Source organism: Rhincodon typus, chromosome 30 (assembly GCF_021869965.1).
Source record: "Rhincodon typus isolate 14 chromosome 30, sRhiTyp1.1, whole genome shotgun sequence".
Classification (NCBI taxonomy): domain Eukaryota; kingdom Metazoa; phylum Chordata; class Chondrichthyes; order Orectolobiformes; family Rhincodontidae; genus Rhincodon; species Rhincodon typus.
The window spans coordinates 38,114,763-38,138,224 of record NC_063361.1 but is presented as its reverse complement, the minus strand read 5'-3'; the positions used below and the strand labels follow the sequence as shown (position 1 = coordinate 38,138,224).

Genomic DNA, 23,462 nt, shown 5'->3' with positions numbered 1-23,462 from the left:
CCTAACCTGTTCTTCCTCCCACCTATCCCCTCCTCCCACCTCAAGCCACACCCCCATCTCCTACCTCCTAACCTCATCCCGCCCCCTTGACCTGTCCGTCCTCCCTGGACTGACCTATCCCCTCCCTAACTCCCCACCTACACTCACCTTTACTGGCCCCATCCCCGCCTCTTCGACCTGTTTGTTTCCTCTCCACCTATCCTCTCCTCTATCCATCTTCTATCTGCCTCCCACTCTCTCCCTATTTATTTCAGAACCCCCTTCCCCTCCCCCTTTTCTGATGAAGGGTCTAGGCCCGAAATGTCAGCCTTTCTGCTCCTATGATGTTGCTTGACCTGCTGTGTTCATCCAGCCCTGCACCTTGTTATCTCCTATGTCTCGAAGTTTTGAGATTAGTCTGGAAGGGATTATGATGCTGAAGGCGGAGCTGTAGTCAATGAGTAGGAGTCACATGGGTGTCTTTCTTATCCAGATGTTTCAGGGATGAGTGTAGGGCTGGGGAATGGTGTCTGCTGTGGACTTGTTTTGCTGGTAGGGATCAAGGTAGGCTGCGAAACTGAAGTTGATATGGGCATTTACAAGCCTCCCAAAGCATTTCATGATTATGGAGGTCAGAGCCACTGGGGGTAGTCATTCAGGCACGTTACATGTGTTTTCTTAGGTACTGGGATGATGGTGGTCTTCTTGAAGCTGTTGGGGACTTTGGCTTGTAACAAGGAGAAGTTGAAGATGTCAGCAAATACCTCTGCCAGCTGGTCAGCACAGGATCTAAGTGCATGGCTGGGGACTCTGTCCAGGCCCATCGCTTTCCTTGAGTTGACTCTCAGGAAGACCAATCTGATGTCTGCAGCGGTGACGGAGGGAACAGGCTCATCCAGGCTGTCAAGGCAGGTAACATTATTCTGCTTGAAAGCATTGAGCACAGAAAGAGGGATGTGTTTTTGTCTGCTATCTTGTTCTGCTTCATTTTGTATCCTGTTATGTTGTGTAGGCCTTGCCACAGGCAGTGGGTGTCCGTGTAGTTGGTTTGGGCCTCAGTAGGCAGTGGATTTCCCAGTTCATCCAACATTTCTGGTTTGGAAACACGTGGATTGACTTTTTGGCATGCAATCATCCATGCACTTGTTGAGGAAGCCCCTGATCGTGATGACGTACTCGTCTAAGTTGTCCGCTGAGTTCTTGAATATGGTCCAGTCCACTGATTCCAAGCAATTCCACAGAAGCACCTTCCCCTTCTTGACCACCTTATCCACCTGTGTTGCCACTTTCAGAGATCTGTGGTCCTTTACACTCAGATCCCTGTGTATGTCAGTGCTGCTAAGGGTCTGCCATCTTATGTATAATTCACACCTGAATTTGATCTTCCGAAATGCATCACCTCACATTTGTCTAGAATAAGCTCCATCTGCCATTTCTCTAGACTTCTGGATAGAGAATTTAGTTTTTCCTTTTAAAACCAGAACAGTACAGCACAGGAACAGGCCCTCCATCCCACCATGATGCCATTCTAAATTAATTCCATCTGCCTGCACATGGTCCCCAGCCCTCTGTTCCCTGCCTATTCATGAGTCTGTCTATATGCCTCTTAAATGTTGCTATCTTTCTGCTTCTACCACCTCCCCTGAAGGCCATGCAGATGATCCCTAAAAAGTTTGTGCTTTTCCAAATGCAAGTAAATCCAGTCCCTAAGAACTTGCTCTAATAATTTCCCTATCAGAGATATACTGCTTACTGGACCATCACTTCTTAGATTACCCCTGTTGCCCTTTTTAAACAAAGGAACAATATGGACAGGTATTAAAATACCCAACACCACCTCCTTAATAACAATGTGCTCCAGAATATCAGTATACCCTTCCCTAATCTTGCCATGTCCATGTTCTTCTCCTTGATGAATAATGATGCAAAGTACTCATTAAGAACTTCACCATCCTTCTCTGGCTGCATGCATAAATTCCCGCTGACCTACCCCTTCTCTAGCTGCCCTCTTGTTCCTAATATGCATAACCTGCCTTGGGATTCTCCTGAATCCTACTTGCCAAGGACAAGTAGGCCTCTTTCAGCCCTTCTGATTCCTTGTTCAAGTTTGTTCTTGTTTCCTTTATATTCCTCAAGTGCCTTGTCTGATTTCAGTTTCCTAACCTTACATATCCTTCCTTCTTTTTGACTAAAACCCCTTTCATCCAGGGTACCTGAATCATGCCATCCTCATCTTTCATCTTCAGAGGAACATGTTGGTCCTGAACTGTGACCAACTGGCATTTTAAAGATTCCCACATGTCAGATCTAGATATATCCCCTCAAACAGCCACCTCCAATCTAATTTCTCCAGTTCCTGCCTAATAATCAGCCTTCCTCCAATTTAGGACTTGCACTTGAGGATCTGTCTTATTTTTATTGTAACCATCTTAAAACTTACAGAATTATGATCACTTGTCAAAATGCTCTGTCACTGAAACTTCGATCATCTGGCCAGGCTCATTCCCTAGTACAAGGTCCACTTCTGTGTTCTGCCTCTTCCCTAATTGGAGTATCTACATATTGTTTCAAGAAACCTTCCTGAATGCACCTAACAAATTCTGCCCCATCTAAGCACCTGGAAGGAACAAAGTCTCAGTCAATGTTGGGGAAGTTAAAATCACCCACTACATCAACCCTGTCGTTTTTGCATCATTCCATGATCTGTTTACATATATGTTCCTAGTACCTAAGAAAGCACATGCAGCATGGGCATTAGTGAACCAGATGGGTATTTCTGACAATTGACAATGGATTCATGGTCATCATTAGATTGTTAATTCCAGATATTTTTTGAATTCAAATTCCACCATCTGCCACGGCAGGATTCATACCCAGGTCCCCAGAACATTACCTGGGTCTCTGAATTAACAGCCTAGTGATAATACCACTAGGCCATCGCCTCCAACATTGCCTCCATTTGCCTACCAACATAACAGGTCCACAGCGGATGCCAGTTCTCGAGCCCTGCACTCATTCCGGACACATCCAGACAGCAAGGACACCTATGTCAGATGGTAAAACTGCTCATCAACTACAGTATTGCCTTCAACACCATTATCCCCTCCAGACAGATCATAAACTCAGAGACCTAGGTCTTGGCTGCACCCTCTGCGATTGGATCCTCAGCTCCCTGACCCAAAGACCACCATCAGTGAAGACAGACAACTGAACCTCTTCAATGGAGCAAAGCTTAGGAGGGTCCTAAGAGTGACAATAACCGCAACCTGTCCTGGACCGGCCATGCAGATGTGACCATCAAAGCACAACAACACCTCTTCTTCCTCAGGCGGCTCAGGAAATTTGGCATGACCATACGGACCCTCACTGACTTTTACATATGCACCATAGAAAGCATACTGTCCGGGTGCATAATGGCCTAGTATGGCAAATGCTTTGCTCAGGATGGTAAGAAACTACAGTAGGTTGTGCACAGCCCAGACCAACATGGAAGCCAACCTCCCACCCACGGATTCCATTTACACGTCTCGTTGCCATGGAAAGGCTGCCAAATTCATCAAAGACCCACCCCACCCTGGTAATGCTCTCCTACAACCTCTTCTATCAGGCAGAAGATATAGAAACGTGCAGGTTCAGATACAGAAACATGCACCTGCAGGTTCAAGAACAGCTTCTTTCCTGCTATTATTAGACTGATGAATGGATTCTGTAATGTCACATAATGCTGATCTTGTTAATGTGATCTTGCCTAGTACACGGTGTAACCTGTATGCCTTACTCTGTCCAATGTTTTTTACACCCTATGATCTATATGCCCTTGCTTACTATGATCTGCCTGGGGGAGGCAATGGCCTAATGGTATTATCACCGGATCATTAATACAGAGATCTAGATAATTTTATGGGGACCTGGATTTGAGTTCGATCATGGCGAATGGTGGCATTTGAATTTAATAAAAAGTATCTGGAATTTAGAGGCTAATGATGACCATGATCCATTGTCAGAAAAACCCATCTGGTTCTCTAATGCCCTTTAGGGAAGAAAACTGCCATCCTTCCCTGGTCTGGTCTATATGTGATTCCAGACTCCCAGCAATGTGGTTGACTCTTAACTGCTCTCTGGGCAATAAATGCTGGCCTAGCCAGTGATTTCCTCATCCCATGAATGAATAAGCTTTTCACTGTACTTAGGTAGTACACGTGACAGTAAATCAAATCTATCAATCAGTGAAGAGTCGTCTGACAGATGGTAACAAGCAGGATTGGATTTCTCGGGTTTTCATTAGAGGTAATACTTGGGTAATTTTCCACATTGTTGGATAGATGCCAGTGTTATTGGAACAGCTAAATATTGGAAAGCCCCATCTAATTTAAATCACAATTGACTCAGTCCCTTTACTAAGGAATTTACACTTGACTCAAAGATGGGATACACCACCCTCCTCTACCTAAACAGTACTCCATTTCTAATTTTACCCAAATCCCATTTGGTTTATTTAGCCAGCACCTACTTATGGTTATCTTTGTTTCAGATTTGTCTATTCCAATGCAATCTGGCTTGGACCCCACAAACTAACTTAGAAAATTCTGCAAGTCAGATCCTAATCCACATCAAATTCACCTATTGTGCCAAGTTCACCTGAATTGACTCCCTTTGTAAAAATTTATTCGCAGGATGAAGACCTAATCCTAATTGTCCAGAGGGCAGTTAAGAGTCAACCACATTGCTGTGGGTGTGGAGTCACATGTAGACCAGACCAGGTAAGGATGACAGTTTCTGTCTCTTAAGGACATTAGAAAGTATTAGGTTAAGCAACGTCTAATTTTAAAATTCCCACTTAGAACATTGAGGAGTACAGCACAGGAACAGGCCCTTTGGCCCAGTTAATCTGTTCTGCCTACCCATGGTCCATATTCCACCATTCCTTGCTTATTTGTGTGCTTACCTAAAAGCCTCTTAAAAGACCCTATTGTATCTGCCTCCACTACTACCCCTGGCAGCATGTTCCAGACATCTACCACACTTGGTGTAAAATACCAGCCCCTCACATCTCCTTTGAACTTTCCTCCTCTCATCTTAAATGCGTGCCCTCTAGTATTAGACAGTTCAAGTCTGGAAAAAAGGATTGTTAACCTTATCAATGCCTTTCATAATCTTAAAAACTTCTTTCAAGTCTCCACTCAGCCTCTGGCACTCCAGAAAAAACAACCCTAGTTTGTCCAGCTTCTCCTTATTGCTCATACTCTAATACAGACAATATCCTGGTAAACGTCTTCTGCACCCTCTCCAAAGCCTCCACATGCTTCCTGTTGTGTAGCGAACAGACTGAATGCAACACTCTAAGTGTGGCCTAACCAAAGTTTTACAAAACTGCAACATCACTTCCTGACTCTTGTACTCAATGCCCCGAACAATAAAGTCAAGCATGCTATATACACCTTCTTTAACACCCTGTCTACCTATGTGGCCACTTGTAAGGTGCTATGGACTAGACTGCAAGATCCCTCTGTACATCAATGCTGTTAAGTGTCCTGCCATTAATTGCATACTTTCTTATAACATTTGATGTCCCGAAGTGCAACACATCACACTTGCCCGGATTAAACTCCACCTGTCATGTCTCCACCCATATCTATAACTGATCTATATCCCGCTGCATCCTTTGACAACCTTCTACACTATCCATGGCTCCCCCGATCTTTGTCATCTGCAAACTTCCTAACCCATCCATCTATGTTTTCATCCAAGTCATTTATATACATCACAAACAGCAGAGGTCCCAGTACGGATCCCTGCGGAACACCACTAATCACAGACCACTAGCCAGAAAATTACCATTGCACCACTACCCTCCGTTTTCTATGGGCAAACTAATTCTGAATACAAATAGCCACATCACTCTGGATCCCATGCATCTTATTCTTCTCAATAAGCCTACCATAAGGGACCTTGTTGAAAGCCTTACTAAAATCCATGTAAACAATGTCCACTGCTCTACTCTCATCGATCACCCTCGTCACCTCTTTAAAAAAAATCCATCAACTTACTAAGATATGACCTGTCCTGCACAAAGCCATGCTGATTGTCCTTCATTTGGCCATGCTTTTTCCAAATGCGTGTAAATCCTATTCCTATTTTCAAATCTCTCCAAAGCTCAAACCTCCTTTTCTGTCCTTCAGCCTGGTAAGATCTTCTACCAGGACCTCAGGGTTTCCTTTACAAAATAAAAAACTGTGTCATTTTGGAAATGTCAAGGTGTGTTCAGTTAAGTGCATATCCATACTGACAGAACTAAAATGTAAATTTTACAATATTTTATTCTGAAAAACAACATATACAATGCTGTAACGTGTGTTAATAAGTTCAACAACACAGAAATCTGAATCAGCTACATGACAAAATCTTTTCAATAAACAGAAAACCTAACAGTAAAAGTCTAAGAAAAGATAATGTTGACACAGAGTAGACCAGTGTTTTTATTACCTGCCACCAGTTATCTGGTTTGAGTCAAATGATTAACCAAACTTTATTTTTGAAAACTAATGAGCCAAGCTCCAGTTCAATATCCAAGCAAACAAATTGCTCAGTTCAGATTCAGAGCAATTCTTTTGGAATGCTATAAATATGAATTTCAGACAGTAGTGCACAGCAAAGTTCTACAAACCAGACGCTGTTCATTGTAGCAGGGCCATGTTGACTTGACCAAAATAAAAATGAACTGCACTCCATAAAGGAACTCTCCAAACAGCTGCAAACAAATGAAATTCTGAGTGTGGGTGAGCAAGATCTCGTTATGTTCCTGTTGAAATCAAAAATATAGCATTATCATCTCAATGTGATTGGATGGAGCAACACTTGAAAAAGAACAGATTTCATAGGAAATTCTACATTCAGTAGCCAAGCAGAAGACTCATGAATTCCTTGATGCAACAAATTGGGCAGAAAGCATCCTGGAGTAGCTTTTGTATTTACATGAAACTTTGGTTGTACTGCCATTTTTTGTACAACTTTATTCTTCATACGTCTGGCATAGTGACCATGTGATCTTCATCTGTTTCTATTCCAATTTCCTCCTGTATTAATAAACCAATAGATATGTTACTGAAATAGATTCCAAAAGAGACTCCGTACATCAACACCGTAATTTCAATTTTGACAACCTCTTGATTTGTTCCACATGGGACAATACCACTCCACGTAACAATATACACATTTGACCATACTGAGAGACTTTAGGGATTCAGCCTTTACTTCCCATTAGCCAATTAACCCTCAATCCATTCTAATATGTTAATTGAGCTTTTATTTTACATAGGATTTTTGATGTGGCATCTAGTTAAATGCCTTCTGCAAATCTAAGTACAGCGCATCCAAAGGTTCCTATTTATCTATACTGCTCATTGCTTCCTTGAAGAATTCTAATACATTAGTCAAACATGAATTCCCTTTCATAAAATCATACTGACTCTGCCTGATTGCATTTGGACTAACCTCTCTGCCATAACCTTCATAATAACAAATTGTAACATTTTCCCTACTTAGGTTAACCAGCCTGTAGCTTCCTGCATTTTATTTCCCTCCTTTCTTGAGCAGAGATAGTTTCCATTCTGATGGGACTATTTTGGAAAATTAAAACCAAGATTACATAATAATCAAGCGAGGAGATTGGTCAGATTTTTTCAAATAAATTTCCTTTCCTAAATGATTGCAATTGTACTTACCACCTGCCACTAATTATCTGGTTTGAGTTGAAATGATTAGCCAAGCTCTATCATTGATGGCTGATGAGTCAAGCTCAAGTTATTTGTTCCCTTTCATATTCTGATTCACAATTGGGATGTTATTTATATCTTCTACAATGAGGATGCAAAATACATGTTCAATTAATTTGCCTTTTCTGTATTTCTATTACTTCCCCAAACTCACTTAGTCACTCTCTAGAAGACCTACTTTCACATAAGAGAGGGGGAAAAGATTTAAAAGGGACCTAAGGGGCAACTCTTTCTCGCAGAGGGTGGTGCGTGTATGCAATAAGCTGCCAGAAAAGGTAGTGGAGCTGGTACAATTACAACATTTAAATGGCATCTGGATGGGTATGTGAATAGGAAGGGTTTAGAGGGATATGGGCCAAATGCTGGCAAATGGGACTAGATTAATTTAGGATGCATGGACGAGTTGGACTGAAGGGTCTGTTTCCGTGCTGCACAACTCTATGACTTTAAAGAGAACGAAGTTAAGAAATGTGACAACTGTGTGAAGACAAATTCATTGAGGGCTTTTTTTTTGAAAAAGAGCAGTGATGATAGCAATTTAAAGGGGAAGCAGGCAGCACTAAATTTATTTTTTTAATTCATTCATGGGATGGGCAGCACTGGCTGGCCAGCATTTATTGCCCATCCCTAACTGCCCTTGAATAGGTGGTGGTGAGGTGCCTTCTTGAACCACTGCAGTTCATCTGCTATAGGTAGACCCACAATGCCATTAAGGAGTGAAATCAAGAGCGAACCATCAACAATCTTAGCTAAAATGAGAAGCAGAAAGGAAACTCAGGTGATTAAAAACTTGATGAAAATATGATAGAGGGAGCAGGCGACTTGTAGCAGATGAAGGGAAACAGGAAAAAAAAAATAGAGCATGATGCAAATTTAAGTTGGAAATAGAGGGACAGAAGCAACTGAATGGATAGTCTCAATATTAATACAAAGTGCAGATTCCCAGGTTAGAATGAAAGAAGCAGGGAGATGGGATTATATTGTTTGTCCTGGAAAAAAGAAGCTGAAATTTGGCTATCTTAGCTTTCAGGTTAATACTGGAACAATGAACAGTTTTGGCAGAAGAGGGCAGGACCCTCAAGTGGTCATGCCAGATCTGGTGATGAATGGCTAAACTTGTTGCATGCCATATCTGTTCAATTTCATGTCCCTCAGACTTGAGGTTTGAAGATGAGGACCATACCAGGGGGAGAATGTGTAAAGGTTTTAATGGGGAAAACAGCAAAAGTAGAGTTAAGTGCAATTTGCCATTCAGTAGCTGCGAAAGTACAGAATGCAAGACCAGAGTTTAGGCTGGAATTTGTAAATATGCTGACGCAGATGCTGCCGATGTAAATAAATAACTTATTCAAGTAAATATGTTCTCCTGTCTAAAGATGTAGTCAAAATAAATGAGCATGGCTTCCTGTGTATCAACAATGATTCTACTGCCAAACAGTCTATAGTATCCTAAACTCCACTAGATGTAGCTAATCTTGACACAGTTAGAAGCAATGAGAGTTTTTTTTTAAACTTACATAAAATTGCTTTCTGCTCTTGGGGTACCCTTCCAGAACTGCATCAGTCAAATCACCAACCTGAAAAAAAAAAATATTAATTCACTACCTAGTGTCGACTCAGAGAATCTCAACCAGAAATGCAGAAACATCAGTTTTGTTGTCAATACCTGGTTTTGAAATCAAATTAAATGTTGCAAATAAAAACAAAGTGCTGGAGAAACTCAGTAAGTCTGCCAGCATCTATGGAGAGAGAAACAGTTAATGTTTCCAGTCTGATGTGAATTTTCTTTGAATGAGTTCCAAAGAATGATTTTAGATTTGAAACATTAACTCTGCTTCTTTTCTCACAAACCTGCCGAGTTTCTCCAGCACCCACGCTACATTTTTGTTTAAATGTTCCAAAGACCTTGACTGATACCCAACAATGAAAGTAGATATCTCTATTTACAGACTATGTGGAAAAACTGGAAGATACTGAATTGCTGGGATACTTTTGGGTTAGAGTCTTTTATCAAGGAATGAGGTCAACAATTTAATATAAATGTAAACCAACTGATTATGGAAAATCAAATGACTTCAGAAAAACAGCCATGCAAAGCATTATTTTAGAATAAACAAATTATTTTTGAGTTAATTAAAGAAACATTGTGAATGTCTCTTATTCTGGATTGTAGTACAAAAGGAAACAATTGGCTATTTTGGCCAACCCATCCAATCTATCTCCTGCACTTCAGCCCTTATCCCCTCTCTTCCCTCCCACAACAGTGATAGGGACCCTTGTCCTTACCTACCATCCCACCAGCATCCACACCCAGAGGATCATTAGCTGCCATTTCTGCCACCTCCAGTGGGATGCCACCACTAGATACATATTCCCTTCCCCTCTTGTTAGCCTTCTGGAAGGTACGTTCCTTTTGGGCCACCCTGGTCCATTCCTTCACTCCCAACACCCCCACCCACCCCCACAACCCCATTGCACCTTCCCCTACAACTGCAAAAGGTGTAACACCTGCCCGTTTACTTCCTCCCTCCTCAGTATCCAACGGCCTAAACACACCTTCCAGGTGCACTTCACTCAATCTAGTCTACTGCTCTTCTCTACATTGCAGAAACAAAGCTTATACTAAATGACTGCTTCACAGAACACCTATGTTCTGTCTGCAAAAAAGACTCTGAGCTTCCAGTTGCCTGTCATTTCAACACCACCTTGTTTCCTGGTCAATATCTCTGTCTCAGGCTTGCTGCAGTGCTCCAGCAAAGCTCAGTGGAAACTGGAAGAACAGCATCTCATTTTCCGCTTATGAACTCTACAGCCTTCAGAACTCAATAACGAGTTCAAGAATTTTAGAGTTTGAGGCACCTTCTCCCATTTCCTTTCCCCAACCCCCAGACACCAGGCCTTGTTATTACATAGTCTGCTATTACACACAACCCTTTGTTAGCCACTAATAGACCCTATTAGTAGCTATTGATTCTCCTAGGCTGACTGTTATCCACACTCTTGTCTGACCAACCGTTCTTCTCCCTCTTTGGGCTCTATCTCCACCAAACATTTACTCTTACCCCCTCCCTCCACCCTGTCTTTTGCATTAAAAGAACATTTTTTTCTAGCTACCATCAGTTCTGAAGAAGAGTCACTGGACATGAAACGTTAATTCTGATTTCTCTCCATAGATGCTGCCAGACCTGCTCAGCTTTTCCAGCAATTTCTGTTTTTGTTGATGGCTATTTTGACAATTGAAACAAACCATTGATACTTATGGTGTAACTCTGGAGAATCTTATTTGATTACCAGAATATTCTTTCCATCCCAGCCATAATATCATCAGAATCATGGGCGCCCTGCGGCTACTGCATTTCCATAATATAGAGCATTAAATACTTAAACCAATTTGGTGACAACAACAGTGAAAAGACCAACAACAGCATACATGAGTGACCTGATTCATGCTTCCCATAACCTCCCATCTCAAATGAAACCTTCAATAACCCCAGACTATACTAATCCCTTTATCTCCAATGGTCCAGTACCACCCCTGCCCCCCAATCCCTGATACGAATCCTTCTTTCTACTTAAGTTTTTAAAAATACTCACCATTCTCTTCCTTCTCTTCCATTCTTTCACATAGAGCTTCCGTTCATCATAAACCTAGTCAGATCAAGGGAAATGAAAGGATATTTGTTTTCTACTGAGCATTTCCAGCCCTTAGGGCATCCATGATCTGCTGAAGTTCTTCAGTATGATTTGTAACAATACCGACCAGCACCTGACCATAGGCAAACTCACTAACCCACTCCTACCTAAAGCTGTCTGGATACAGATTTCTGTACCCACTGTTGTGCTGTGCTCCAGGAATTCACTGTAGAGTCCTGACATTCATCACCTGTCTGCTACCATTGACTTGGAGCTTAGTGGTGTGGTATCCAGCTACAAGTACTAGATGATATAAATCTTTACTCTTCATTTGGTCTCTACCAGCTTCTCCCTGTCTCCATCAATATCCACTTAAGCTAAATCTAGCACTGTACAACTGTAATGACATTTTTCCATAACAGATGTTATGACAGCCCTACCTATTGAATACAAATTCTCATGAGCACGTTCATTACCTCAAAAAGCCATTTCATGTGTTCTGTACCTGCCTCCAACCCCATACTCCCTACCTAGCATACATTAAGCAGCTTTCACTTATGTACAGCTTACTCTACACCAAAATCATGCACTTCAGAGCCTTACACAGACCGAGGCCTCATTTACAATACTATATCCAGTTTGGTTCCCTCTGATGATGAGTGAAATGGCCCGTGGAGGCTAAAGGACAGGTGATTTATGTATCGTTTAAAAGCCTTTACTATTGATGCATTTAAAGAGTTGAGCCTTTTACTCTTGAAAAGCATAAACTTTGGAGATGTTTAGAGCCATAGAACCGTACAGCACAAAAACAGACTCTTTGATCCAACTCTTCCGTGCCGACCAGATATTCCTAAATTAATCTAGTCCCATTTGCCAGCATTTGGCCCATATCCCTCTAAACCCTTCCTATTCATATACCCATCCAGATACCTTTTGAATGTTGTTACTGTACCAACCTCCATCACTTCCTCTGGCAGCTCATTTCATACATGCACCACCCTCTGCGTGAAAAAGTTGCCCCTTAGGTCCCTTTTAAATCTTTCCTCTAATTTTGGACTCTCCAACCCCAGGGAAAAGACCTTAGCTATTCACCCTATCCATGCCACTCATGATTTTATAAACCTCTATAAGGCCACCCCTCGTGCTCCAACACTCCAGGTAAAATAGTCACAGCCTATTCAGCCTCTCCCTGTAGCGCAAATCCTCCAACCCTGGCAACATCCTTGTAAATCTTTTCTGAACCCTTTCAAGTTTCACAACATCCTTCCTGTAGCAGGGAGACCAGAACTGAACGCAGTATTCCAAAAGTGGCCTAACCAATGTCCTGTACAATTACAACATGACCTCCCAACTCCTATACTCAATTCACTGACCAATAAAGGCAAGCATACCAAAAGCCTTCTTCACCATCCTGTCTACCTGACACTCCACATTCAAGGAACTATGAACCTGCACTCTAAGATCTCTTTGTTTAGCAACACTGCCCAGATCCTTACCATTAAGTGTATAAGTCCTGCCCTGATTGGCCCAGGGATTTATCCACCTTTATGCATTTTAAGAGATCCAGTACCTGCTCCTCTGTAATATGGGCATTTTCCAAAATGTTACTTTTTAATTTCCCAAGTTTTCTAGCTCCCATATCCTTTTCCACAGTGAATACTGATGCAAAATACTTATTTAATATCTCATCCATCTTCTGCGGTTCCGCACATGGGCAGCGTTGCTGGTCTTCAAGAGGCCCCATTCTTTCCCTAGTTACTCTTTTATCCTTTATGTATTCGTACAAACCCTTTGGATTCTCCTTGACTATATTTACCAAAGCTATCTCATGTCCCCTTTCTGCACTCCTGGTTTCCCTCGTAAGTATACTTCTACTGCCTTTATACTCTGCTGGGATTCACTCGATCCCTGCCGAACATACTTGATTGAATCAAGTATTTAAAATAAAGGATTATACTGTGTCCAAGTAGATAGGGTTTTTCAGTCAGACAGATTAGGGCTAAAAAGAGACAGATTTTTTTTTTACAGCAATGGTAAGTTTTTGCTTGAGCAGATTGCTGTGAATATTGAACATGGTGTTAGATGATCTGTAGCTATTAACAGAGCATACACATGGTAGGTAAGTTGAAGGATGAAGTGATTTGCATTTAATGCATTTTTATCATATCTGAACCTGTCATATGAAAAAAATTAAAAGCTTCAGTGATTCCAGGGTCGGTGGTTGGGTGGGGGAGAGGCAGAACAGAGGGAGAGAGAATGCATAAGGAGGCTATGTTTGAGTAAAACAGGGACATGGGTGTGAGCAAATTTGGTTCACGTGGGAATTGTGCAGACAGGGGAAAGAGATGCTTTAAGTATATTTATTACAACTGGTAAAGTGCCTTAAGGATGTCAGATTTATTTGGCTTTATTAAATGTTGTAAGTTTTATAGCTAAGCTTTTTTAAATAGTAACAAGGTTAACAAATACAGGAATGGCAAGCTGATTTAATCTATCATGTACTATGTAGAAATTCCAGGACAGTTCCTGAATCCTGTATAACTGCCTGTGTGTAAGAGTCAACAAGGTGTAGAGCTGGATGAACACAGCAGGCCAAGCAGCATCAGAGAAGCAGGAAGGCTGACGTTTCGGGCCTAGACCCTTCTTCAGAAAGTCGCCATTTGGCAGCATAGATTAAAAGTTGGCTAAAAGATAGGAAACAGAGGGTATGTACAGATGGGCATTTTTTCAGATTGGAGACGAGTTCAATCTGGAGTCCCAGGGGAATCAGTATTGGGATCCTTGCTTTTTCTGACTTATATAAATGATTTGGAAATGTGTGCTGAAGGCAAAAGCTCTAAATTTGCAGATGATACTAAGCTAGGGAGAACAGTGAATTGTGAGGATGACGCTGAGCAACTTCAGAGAGGCATTGACAAGTTGGCCAAAAGGGTAGGCACCTGGCAGATGAAGTTCAAGGTGCAGAAATGTTGTTATGCATTTTGGTGGAAGAAACACAGACAGACAATACAGGCTGAATGGTACAACTTTGAGGGGAGTACAGGAGCAGAGGGATCTCAAGGTTCACATGTATAATTCTCTGAAGATGGCCAGGTAAGTTGAAACAGTTGTTAAGAAAGCTTATTGGATCCTTGGGTTTATAAAGAGAGGTAGGGGGCGTAAACGCAAGAAAGTGATGCTAAACCTCTATAAATCATAGATCAGACCACATTTGGGAGTAGCATGTTCAGTTCTGGGCACCTTATTTGACGAAGGATGTTAAAGCCCTGGAGGCATTGCAAAGGAGATTTACTAGAATGATCCCAGGAATAAGGAATTTTAAATCCAAGGAAAGGGATTAGAGAAATGGGTTTAGAACATATACTGTACAGCACAGGGATGGGCGCTTCGGCCCACGCTGCTGTGCAGAATGTGGACCAAATTAAACTAATCCCTTCTCTCTGCTCTTGGTCCATATCCCTTTATTCCTTGTATATTCATGTGCTTAGCTGAAAGCCCCTTAAACGCCCCTATCATATCTGCCTCCACCATCACTCTTGGCAGTGCGGTCCATACACCTACCACACTCCATGTAAAAACTTGCCCCTCACATCTCCTTTGAACTTTCCCCCATTCACCTTAAATACATGCCCCCTTGTATTAGATATTTCAAGTCTGGGAAAAAGATTCCGACTGTCAACCGTATCTATGCATCTCATAATCTTACAGACTTTTGTAAAGTCTCCCCTCACCATTTGCCACTCCAGACAAAACAATCAGAGTTTTCCTAGCTTCTCTTTATGGGTCATACCCTCTAATCAAGGCAGCATCCTCGTAAACCTCTTCTGCACCCTCTCCAAAACCTCCACATCCTTCCTGTAATGTGGCAACCAGAATTGAATACAATACTCTAAGTACAGCCTAATTGAAGTCTTATAAAGCTGCAACATGACATCCTGACTCTTGTACTCAATGCCCCGACCAACGAAGCATGCCGTACACCTTCTTTACCGCCCTGTCTACTTGTGTGGCCACTTTCAGGGAGCTATAGACTTGAACCCCAAGATTGTTCTGTACATGAATGCTGTTCAGGGTCCTGTCATTAACTGTATACTTTTCCTTAACACTTTATCTCCCAAAGTGCAGCACCTCACACTTGCCCGGATTAAACTCCATCTGCCATTTCTCCACCCATATCTGGTACTGTTCTATATCCGCTGTATCCTTTGACAACCTTCTACACTATCCCACCGATCTTTGTATCATCTGCAAACTTACTAACCCACCATCTGCGTTTTCATCCAAGTCATTTATACATATCACAGACAGCAGAGATCCCAGTACGGATCCCTGTGGAACACCATCAGTCACAGGCTACCAGCCAGAAAAATACCATTCCACCACTACCCCCTGCCTTCTATAGGCAAACCAATTCTGAATCCAAGTGGCCACATCACTGTGGATCCCATGCATCTTAATCTTCTGGATGAGCCTACCACAAGGGACCTTGTCAAAAGCTTTACTAAAATCCATGCAGACAACATCCATTGTTCTACCTTCATCGATCACCATCACCTCCTCGAAAAATTCAATCAAGTTACTAAGCCACGCTGACTGTCCCTAATTAGGCCATACTTTTCCAAATGCGCATTAATCCTATCCCTAAGAATTCCCTCCAATAGTTTCCCATCCACCGATGTGAGACTCACTCGTCTATAACTTCCTGGATTATTCCTATTTCCCTTCTTGAACAGAGGAACAACATTAGCTACTCGCCAGTCCTCCAGGACCTCTCCAGTAGCTAGCGAGGATACAAAGATGTCATGATGAAGGGTCTAGGCCCAAAACATCGATTCTCCTGCTCTTCTGATGCTGCCTAACCTGCTGTGTTCCTCCAGCTCCACACTGTATCAACTCTGACTCCAGCATCTGCAGTTCTTGATATCTCCGACAAGGATACAAAGATCTTGGTCAAGGCCCCAGCAATCTCCTCTCTTAATAACCTGGGGTGGACACCATCGGGTCCTGGGGACGTATCTATCTTAATGCTGTTGAAGAGACCCCACATCACTTTCTTGATCTCAAAATGCCTGAGCATATTAGCATGTTCCACACAAATTTCACTGTCCTCAATATCCTTCTCCTGTGTGAATACTGACGCAAAGTACTCATTTAGGATCTCGCCCACATCCTCTGCCTCCAAGCACAAGTTCCCTCCTTAATCCTTGAGTGGTTTCACCTTCTCCATAGTTGTCCTCTTGTTTTTTTAAAGTATGTACAGAATGCCTTGGGACTGTCTTTAACGTTACATGCCAAGGTCATTTCATGGTCCCTCTTCCTCTCCTAATTCCCTGCTTGAGTTCTTTCTTGCTTTCTTTATATTCCTCATGGGCCCGGTCTGATTTTAGCTTCCTAAGCCTTACACGTGCTTCTTTTCTCCTTTTGACTAAATTCACAACCTTCCTCGTTATCTGAAGGTCCCTTAGCTTACCATCCTTGTCCTTCCTCCTTACTGGAACATGCTGGTCCTGAACTCTGATCAGTCAGTCTTTGAACAACTCCCACCATCAAAGGTGGACTTGCCCAATAACAGATGTTCCTAATAAACACTCCCTAGCTCCTGCCTAACACTGACATAATTTGCCATCCCCCAACATAGTGCCTTCTCTCAAGGTCCTGACTTATCCTTATTCATAGCTATCTTAAAACTTAAGGAATTGTGATCACTGTTTCCAAAATGCTGTCCCATTGAAAGGTCAGTCACCTGGCCAGGCTCAATAGCTAATACAAGGTCCAGTATGGCCCTTTCTCTAGTTGAACTATGCACACACTGTTTCAAGAAACCCTCTTCGTTGCACCTAACAAAATCTTCCCCTTCTAAGCCTCTTGGTCTAAGGAAGTCCCAGTCAATGTTGTTAATTCACCCACTATGTTAACCCTGTTTTATGGCATCTTTCCATAATCTGCCTATATTTGTTCCTCAATGTCTCTGGGAGGCCTATAGTATAATCCCATCAGAGTGACTGCACCCTTCTTATTTTTGAGCTTTACCCATATTGCCACAGTGGATGAGCTGTCCAGCATGTCCTCTCTGAGTGCACGTGATATTCTCCTTGATTAGTGATGCAACTCCTCCACCTCTTTTGCCTCCCTCTCTATTTCACATAAAACAATAAAACCCTGGAATTGTTGTGCAGCCAGTCTTGTCCCTCTCTCAACCAAGGCTGATTGTCCTTCAAGCAGAGAAGATTAAGAGGTGACATGGTGTAGAGCTGGATGAACACAGCAGGCCAAGCAGCATCAGAGGAGCAGGAAGGCTGACGTTTCAGATCTGGACCCTTCTTCAGAAATGGCGGAGGGGAAGGGGATTCTGAAATAAATAGGGAGAGAGGGGGAGGCAGATAGAAGATGGATAGAGGAGAAGATAGGTGGAGAGGAGACAGACAGGTCAAAGAGGTGGGGGTGGAGCCAGTAAAGGTGAGTGTAGGTGGGGAGTTAGGGAGGGGATAGGTCAGTCCAGGGAGGACGGCCAGGTCAAGGAGGCGGGATGAGGTTAGTGGGTAGGAGATGGGGGTGGGGCTTGAGGTGGGAGGAAGGACAGGTTAGGGAGGCGGGGACAAGCTGGGCTGGTTTTGGGATGTGGTAGGGGGAGGGGAGATTTTGGAGCTTGTGAAGTCCACATTGATACCATTGGGCTGCAGGGTTCCCAAGCGAAATATGAGATGCTGTTCCTGCAGCTTTTGGGTGGCATCATTGTGGCAATGCAGGAGGCCCAGGATGGACATGTCGTCCAAGGAGTTGGAGGGAGAGTTGAAATGGTTCGCGACTGGGAGGTGTAGTTGTTTGTTGCGAACTGAGCGTAGGTGTTCCGCAAAGCGGTCCCCAAGCCTCCGCTTGGTTTCCCCGATGTAGAGGAGGCCACAATGGGAACAGCAGATACAGTATACCACATTGGCAGATGAACATCTGTTTGATGTGGAAGGTCTTCTTAGGGCCTGGGATGGGGGTGAGGGGGGAGGTGTAGGGGCAGGTGTAGCACTTGCTGTGGTTGCAGGGAAAAGCGCCAGGGGTGGTGGGGCTGGAGGGGAGTGTGGAGCGGACAAGGGAGTCACGGAGAGAGTGGTCCCTCCGGAAAGCAGATAAGGGTGGGGAGGGAAAAATGTTTGGAGCAGAGTGCTACGTGAATAGCACATTTATATAGGTGGTCACTTCAGAGCCTGAGAGTATGCAGGGAAGAGGGAATAAGTGAATAATCATAAAAGAACAGGTCAGCAATGCAGGAGTCCCCAGAATTCATCCCACTCTCCAGTATTCAGTTCTGAATACGGATAAGTGATGACTCAGCTGAGAAGTATGAGTCCATGGCACATGGGAGTGCAGTAAAGAGGGTTACAAAGGAAACTGGAAGAGCCATAGAGCCAGGTGATTGTTAGGAAGAAACATTTTACAATTGTAGACATGAATTCAGAATACTATGCTGCCTCCCTGGTGGCAGGGTCAAAGATGATGCTGAGCAGCTTCAGCACACCCATTTTGTTCCAACAGAGAACAGCTGTGGTCCACACTGGAACCAACATACATAAAAAATGGGATGTGATATGCAGTCAGAATTTATGGAACTTGGTAGAAAATTAGCATGAATGATCTCAAATGTAGTAATCTCTGGATTGTATTCAGTGCCACATGCAAGTGTTGAAAAGGAGAATCAGAAATGAATGGCTATAAAGTTGATGAGGGAGGGCTTAAGATTCTTGGGACTTTGGGATTGGCTCTGGGAAAGACAGGTCTTGTACAGGCCAGGTGGTTTACACCTAAACAGAGGCAGTACTGAGTTCCTTGTGGTGTGCTTTGCTCGTGTAATTGGGAAGGTTTTAAATTAACTCTGCAGGAATGGGAAATCGGGACATATTATCAGACAGGAAAATCAAAGGGTACAGAATACTGAGAGAGACAGTTTTGGAAACAGATATATTTGTAGATTCTGATAACTTAAAGATGGAAAATTTGGACAATTACTGAGTTGCAAAAGATTTGCCATGTAACTATTTGAAATTCAAAAGTCAAAAGAACTGGGAATTGTTTGAAAAAAGCCAAATGACTTTGGGCAAAAAGCTTTTATAAGATAGATAGGAGAATGCTTAATGAAGTATAATTATGAGACAAAGACTGAATTTTGTAAGGGGTCTAGTGTTGCAGGTTGCCTAGAAATAGCCTCTGGATACTTGGTTTCACTTTTGCCATAGACTTGAGAATTGGTCAGTTGTGAAGAGGCTTGCAAAGAAGTAATACTGTGTCTCTCTTTGTCTTTCTCATCATGAGTAAAAGATGACTTTTAAAGAAAATCAGCTGAAGCGAGATCTCAGGAAGTATTTTCTGGGTAGTTGAGTAGGTTCAATAAATCAATACCTCTGATAACCTCAAGGACTTTGAATGTTGAATTATTAACTCAATCCAACGATCTGGGTCTAAGTGATCTTCCATATGACCCCTAGGGTCTTTCATTGCTCTGTGACCAACAACAATCAATCTAGACAATAGAAAGTCAAAAGGACTATAAGATCGTAAGATACAGCAGCAGGATAGGCCATTTGACCCAAAGAGTCTGCACTGCCATTCAGGCATGCCTGATACATTTCTCAAACCCTTTCTCTTGCCTTCTCCCCATAACCCTTGATCCCTTACTAATCAAGAACCTAACTATCTCTGCCTTAAAGACACTTAATGACTTCACCTTTATAGCCTTCTGTGGTAATGAGTTCCACAGATTCATCACCCTCCAGCTGGAGAAATTCCTCCTCATCTCAGTTCTAAAGGGTCTCTCCTACTGGTGGAAACGTCTTCTCCACATCCATTGCATCCAAGCCTCTCAGTATTCGGCAAGTTTCAATGAGAATCCTCCCTTATTCTCCTAAACTCCATCAAGTACAGATCCAGAGTGCTCACGTGATAAGCCCTTCATTCCCAGGATCATTCTTATAAACCTCTCTGGAGGCCCTCCAAAGTCAATACATCCTTCCTTCCAAATGTGGTCTGACCAGAGTGTTATACAGCTTCAGCTTGTATTCCAGTCCAGACAAAATGAATACTAAATTGCATTTGCCTTCGTAACTGTCAAATGAACCTGCATGTTAACCCCGAAAGAATCCTGAACTAGGACTCCTAATTCCCTTTGTGATTCAGATTTGTGAAGACTTTCCCTAATTAGAAAATTATCTACGCCTCTATTCTTCCTTCCGTAGTATATAACCTTCAACTTTCCCACATTATATTCCACCTGCTAGTTCTTTGTCCACTCTGCTAGTCTGTCCAAATCCTTTTGCAGCCTCCCTGCTTCCTCAATACTACATGTCTCTCACCTATCTTGGTGTCATCTCCAAACCTAGCAACAATGCCCTCAGTTCCTTCATCAGCTTATTAATGTATGACATGAATAGTTGTGGCCCCAACACTGACCCGTGTAGAACTTTATGAGTCACCAGCTATCATCTCAGAAAAAAAAGTCAACCCATTTTATCACCTGCATTCGAACCTTTGATCTCAAAGGATGTTGTGTGTTTCTGTCTGTTTCCCACCCATAATACCCTGCAGAACCTGTGCCCTGTCCATGAATGTAAATATCAATGGGAGATAGTTTAAGTCTGCATTGTATCACAGTTTAAAAAAAAATTTCTTCTTGTTTAAACTGTAATAGTTAAACATAAAATGCTGTAACACAAAGTCCACACTTGCCAATACTTACAACTAGTTTTACAAAGAGTTTTATCCTCTGGTGTATGCAAATATGAATTTGCAGAAAATACGAATTTGCAGAAAATACTTGATTATGGAAATTCTGGGCCAAATGAAGCCTAGCATTTTTGAACCATGTATAGCAGGCCTGCTGAATAATGTTTTCACCTTTTCTTTATCCTCTGGGGCAACGTGATTGCTTGCAGATTTGATTTTTTGCAGTCTCTCTTGATGTGATGCACATTCCTGGTTTAATGCTGCAATTTCCAAAGACACTTCTTCGGTTGTCATCGAACTATTTAGCTCTTTAAGTTCTAATTCAGATACAAATGGAATTAGTATCTGTTCTGGTATCACAAGCACAGAAGTTAGATGTAGTTATCAGATTTGTCTCCACCAACAATTACTCAAAAAGCAAGTAACATCCCCTCCTTTTTTTGTCAGTAAGAGCTCCTGAAAATCTCTTCATTAATGGGCTGCCATGTTTCCCTACATTATAACAGTATTATAGAATAAATCATAGAATCCCTACAGTGTGGGAGCAGGCCATTCAGCATCCCTCTTCGACCCAGCCCTTACCCTATCCCTGTAACCCTACATTTCCCATGACTTATCCACCTAACCTACACATCCCTGGACACTATGGGCAATTCAGCACGGTCAATCCATGTCTATAATTCAAAAGTGCTTACCTGACTGAGGCACTTTTGCAACATGAAGGTTTTGAGATTTTGTGTTACTGCAAATCTTTCTTCTCAGTTTGGGGTGATGGCGTCTCTAAGCTTATTCTGTACCTCAATCCTATTCCCATAAACTGCTGACTATCCAGTTTTCCTTTGTGTTTCCATGTCATCTGAAATTGTTAAGAGCTCATTCTTTTCAAATACCATTGCCCTCCCCAAGTTATCCCCTATGTAGTTATCACCCCCACCCTCAAAAACACAATCACTTAATCTCTGTATCTTTGCAAAATGTGACCACTTCGAAAGCCCTTGAGATTGTGCTGTTCTGATGCTGTAAAAATGTATTAAATATAGTGAGGGGAGATCAGGGAAAATTTGCCAGGAGCAAGACACCAGATCCATGCCTAAAATTTTAGGCATCAACATAGACGGGATTCAGGATTGTTATAAATCCAGTGTACCCCCTTTTCTCTTGTATGTGGGCCTTTAGAGTAACGTTAATGAACATCAAAGGGATTTGTCCCGAAGAAAGAATGATACACTTGAGAACTCTAAGGTCTAAGGCATAATCCCATTGAGCTGAACAGGAGCTTGACGGCCTCTAATTTTATACTCCACCACAAATAAAAACAACTTTTTTCACCCAACCTTCTCGAATATCTCTTATCCATAAGGTAACTCGTCAGTCTCCATTTTTTTGGAGAAAAAGACCCACCTTTTCAGCCTTCACTAATAAATTTCAGTTTTAGAATCAACCTTCTGCATTTTTCTTCGCAATTCATTCAAAGCCTGCTCATGATTTTTATGAAACTGTAAATCAAAACTGCACAGTGTTCCAAATTATTATTTTAAGAGGGCTGGAATCTAGAACGGTCACAGAAGGTAGCCAATTCAGTCCAAGGAACATGTCAGTTCTATGTAACAGCAATCATCATAATAATAATGTGCAATGAGAAAGGATTAATAAGAGAGTTAAGGATCCTCTAGGATGTCACAATCACAACATGGCAGAATTTGAAATTCAATCTCAGGGACAGCAACTCTGGTCTGAAACCAACATCCTCAACTTTGAAAAGGGCAATTACAGAGGTATGATAAAAGAGTTACCTTAACAGACTAAACAGAGGGTTAGGGGATGAACAGTCAAAGACATATAAGCATAATGCTCAGCAAAAATCTTATTCAGGTCAAAACGAGGAACTCGGTGAGAAGGATGAATCACCTTTGGTTAAAAAAGCTAGTCAAGAAAAGTATCCAATCAATAACTAATGCATAGAAAGCACTGAAAACTACTGGCATGCCAGAGGGTTAGGAATTATTTTTTAGGAACCATCCAAGACTAAAATCTTAATAAAGAGGGAGACAGCAGATTGTAAAGGCAAATTGGCTAGAACTTCTTCATATATAAAAACGAAGTAGCTATGGTAAGTGTAGGACCTTTAGAGAATGCAACTGGAAATTGACAGGGAACAGAGAAATAGCAGATAATTTAAACCAATATTTTTCATTAGGCTTCATGGTGACACACTATCATGATCTCAAAGATAATGGATATGTATGGCTCTGTTGGAAGTAAAGATTTTGTAACACACTCTTATCACAAAAATGTATTTGACAAATTATAAGACGTAAAGATAGATATGTTGCCAAGACTTGAGTACTTCCATCTAAGAGTTTCAAAGGGCAT

General features: G+C 42.1%; 1 protein-coding gene across 1 annotated transcript in view; it reads right to left on the bottom strand.

The window, feature by feature from the left end:
* Positions 1-6,278: 6,278 nt before the first annotated feature.
* The window catches only part of LOC109911611 (PSMC3 interacting protein), a 47,475-nt gene continuing 30,291 nt past the window's right edge, over positions 6,279-23,462 (bottom strand). Inside the window, exons 6-9 of the mRNA XM_048614437.1 lie at positions 21,261-21,406; positions 11,346-11,399; positions 9,269-9,328; positions 6,279-7,052 (exon numbers count right to left, since the gene is read on the bottom strand). Of these exons, the coding sequence (XP_048470394.1) occupies positions 6,996-7,052; positions 9,269-9,328; positions 11,346-11,399; positions 21,261-21,406 (317 nt within the window). The 3' untranslated portion in view covers positions 6,279-6,995. The remainder of the gene's footprint in view (positions 7,053-9,268; positions 9,329-11,345; positions 11,400-21,260; positions 21,407-23,462) is intronic.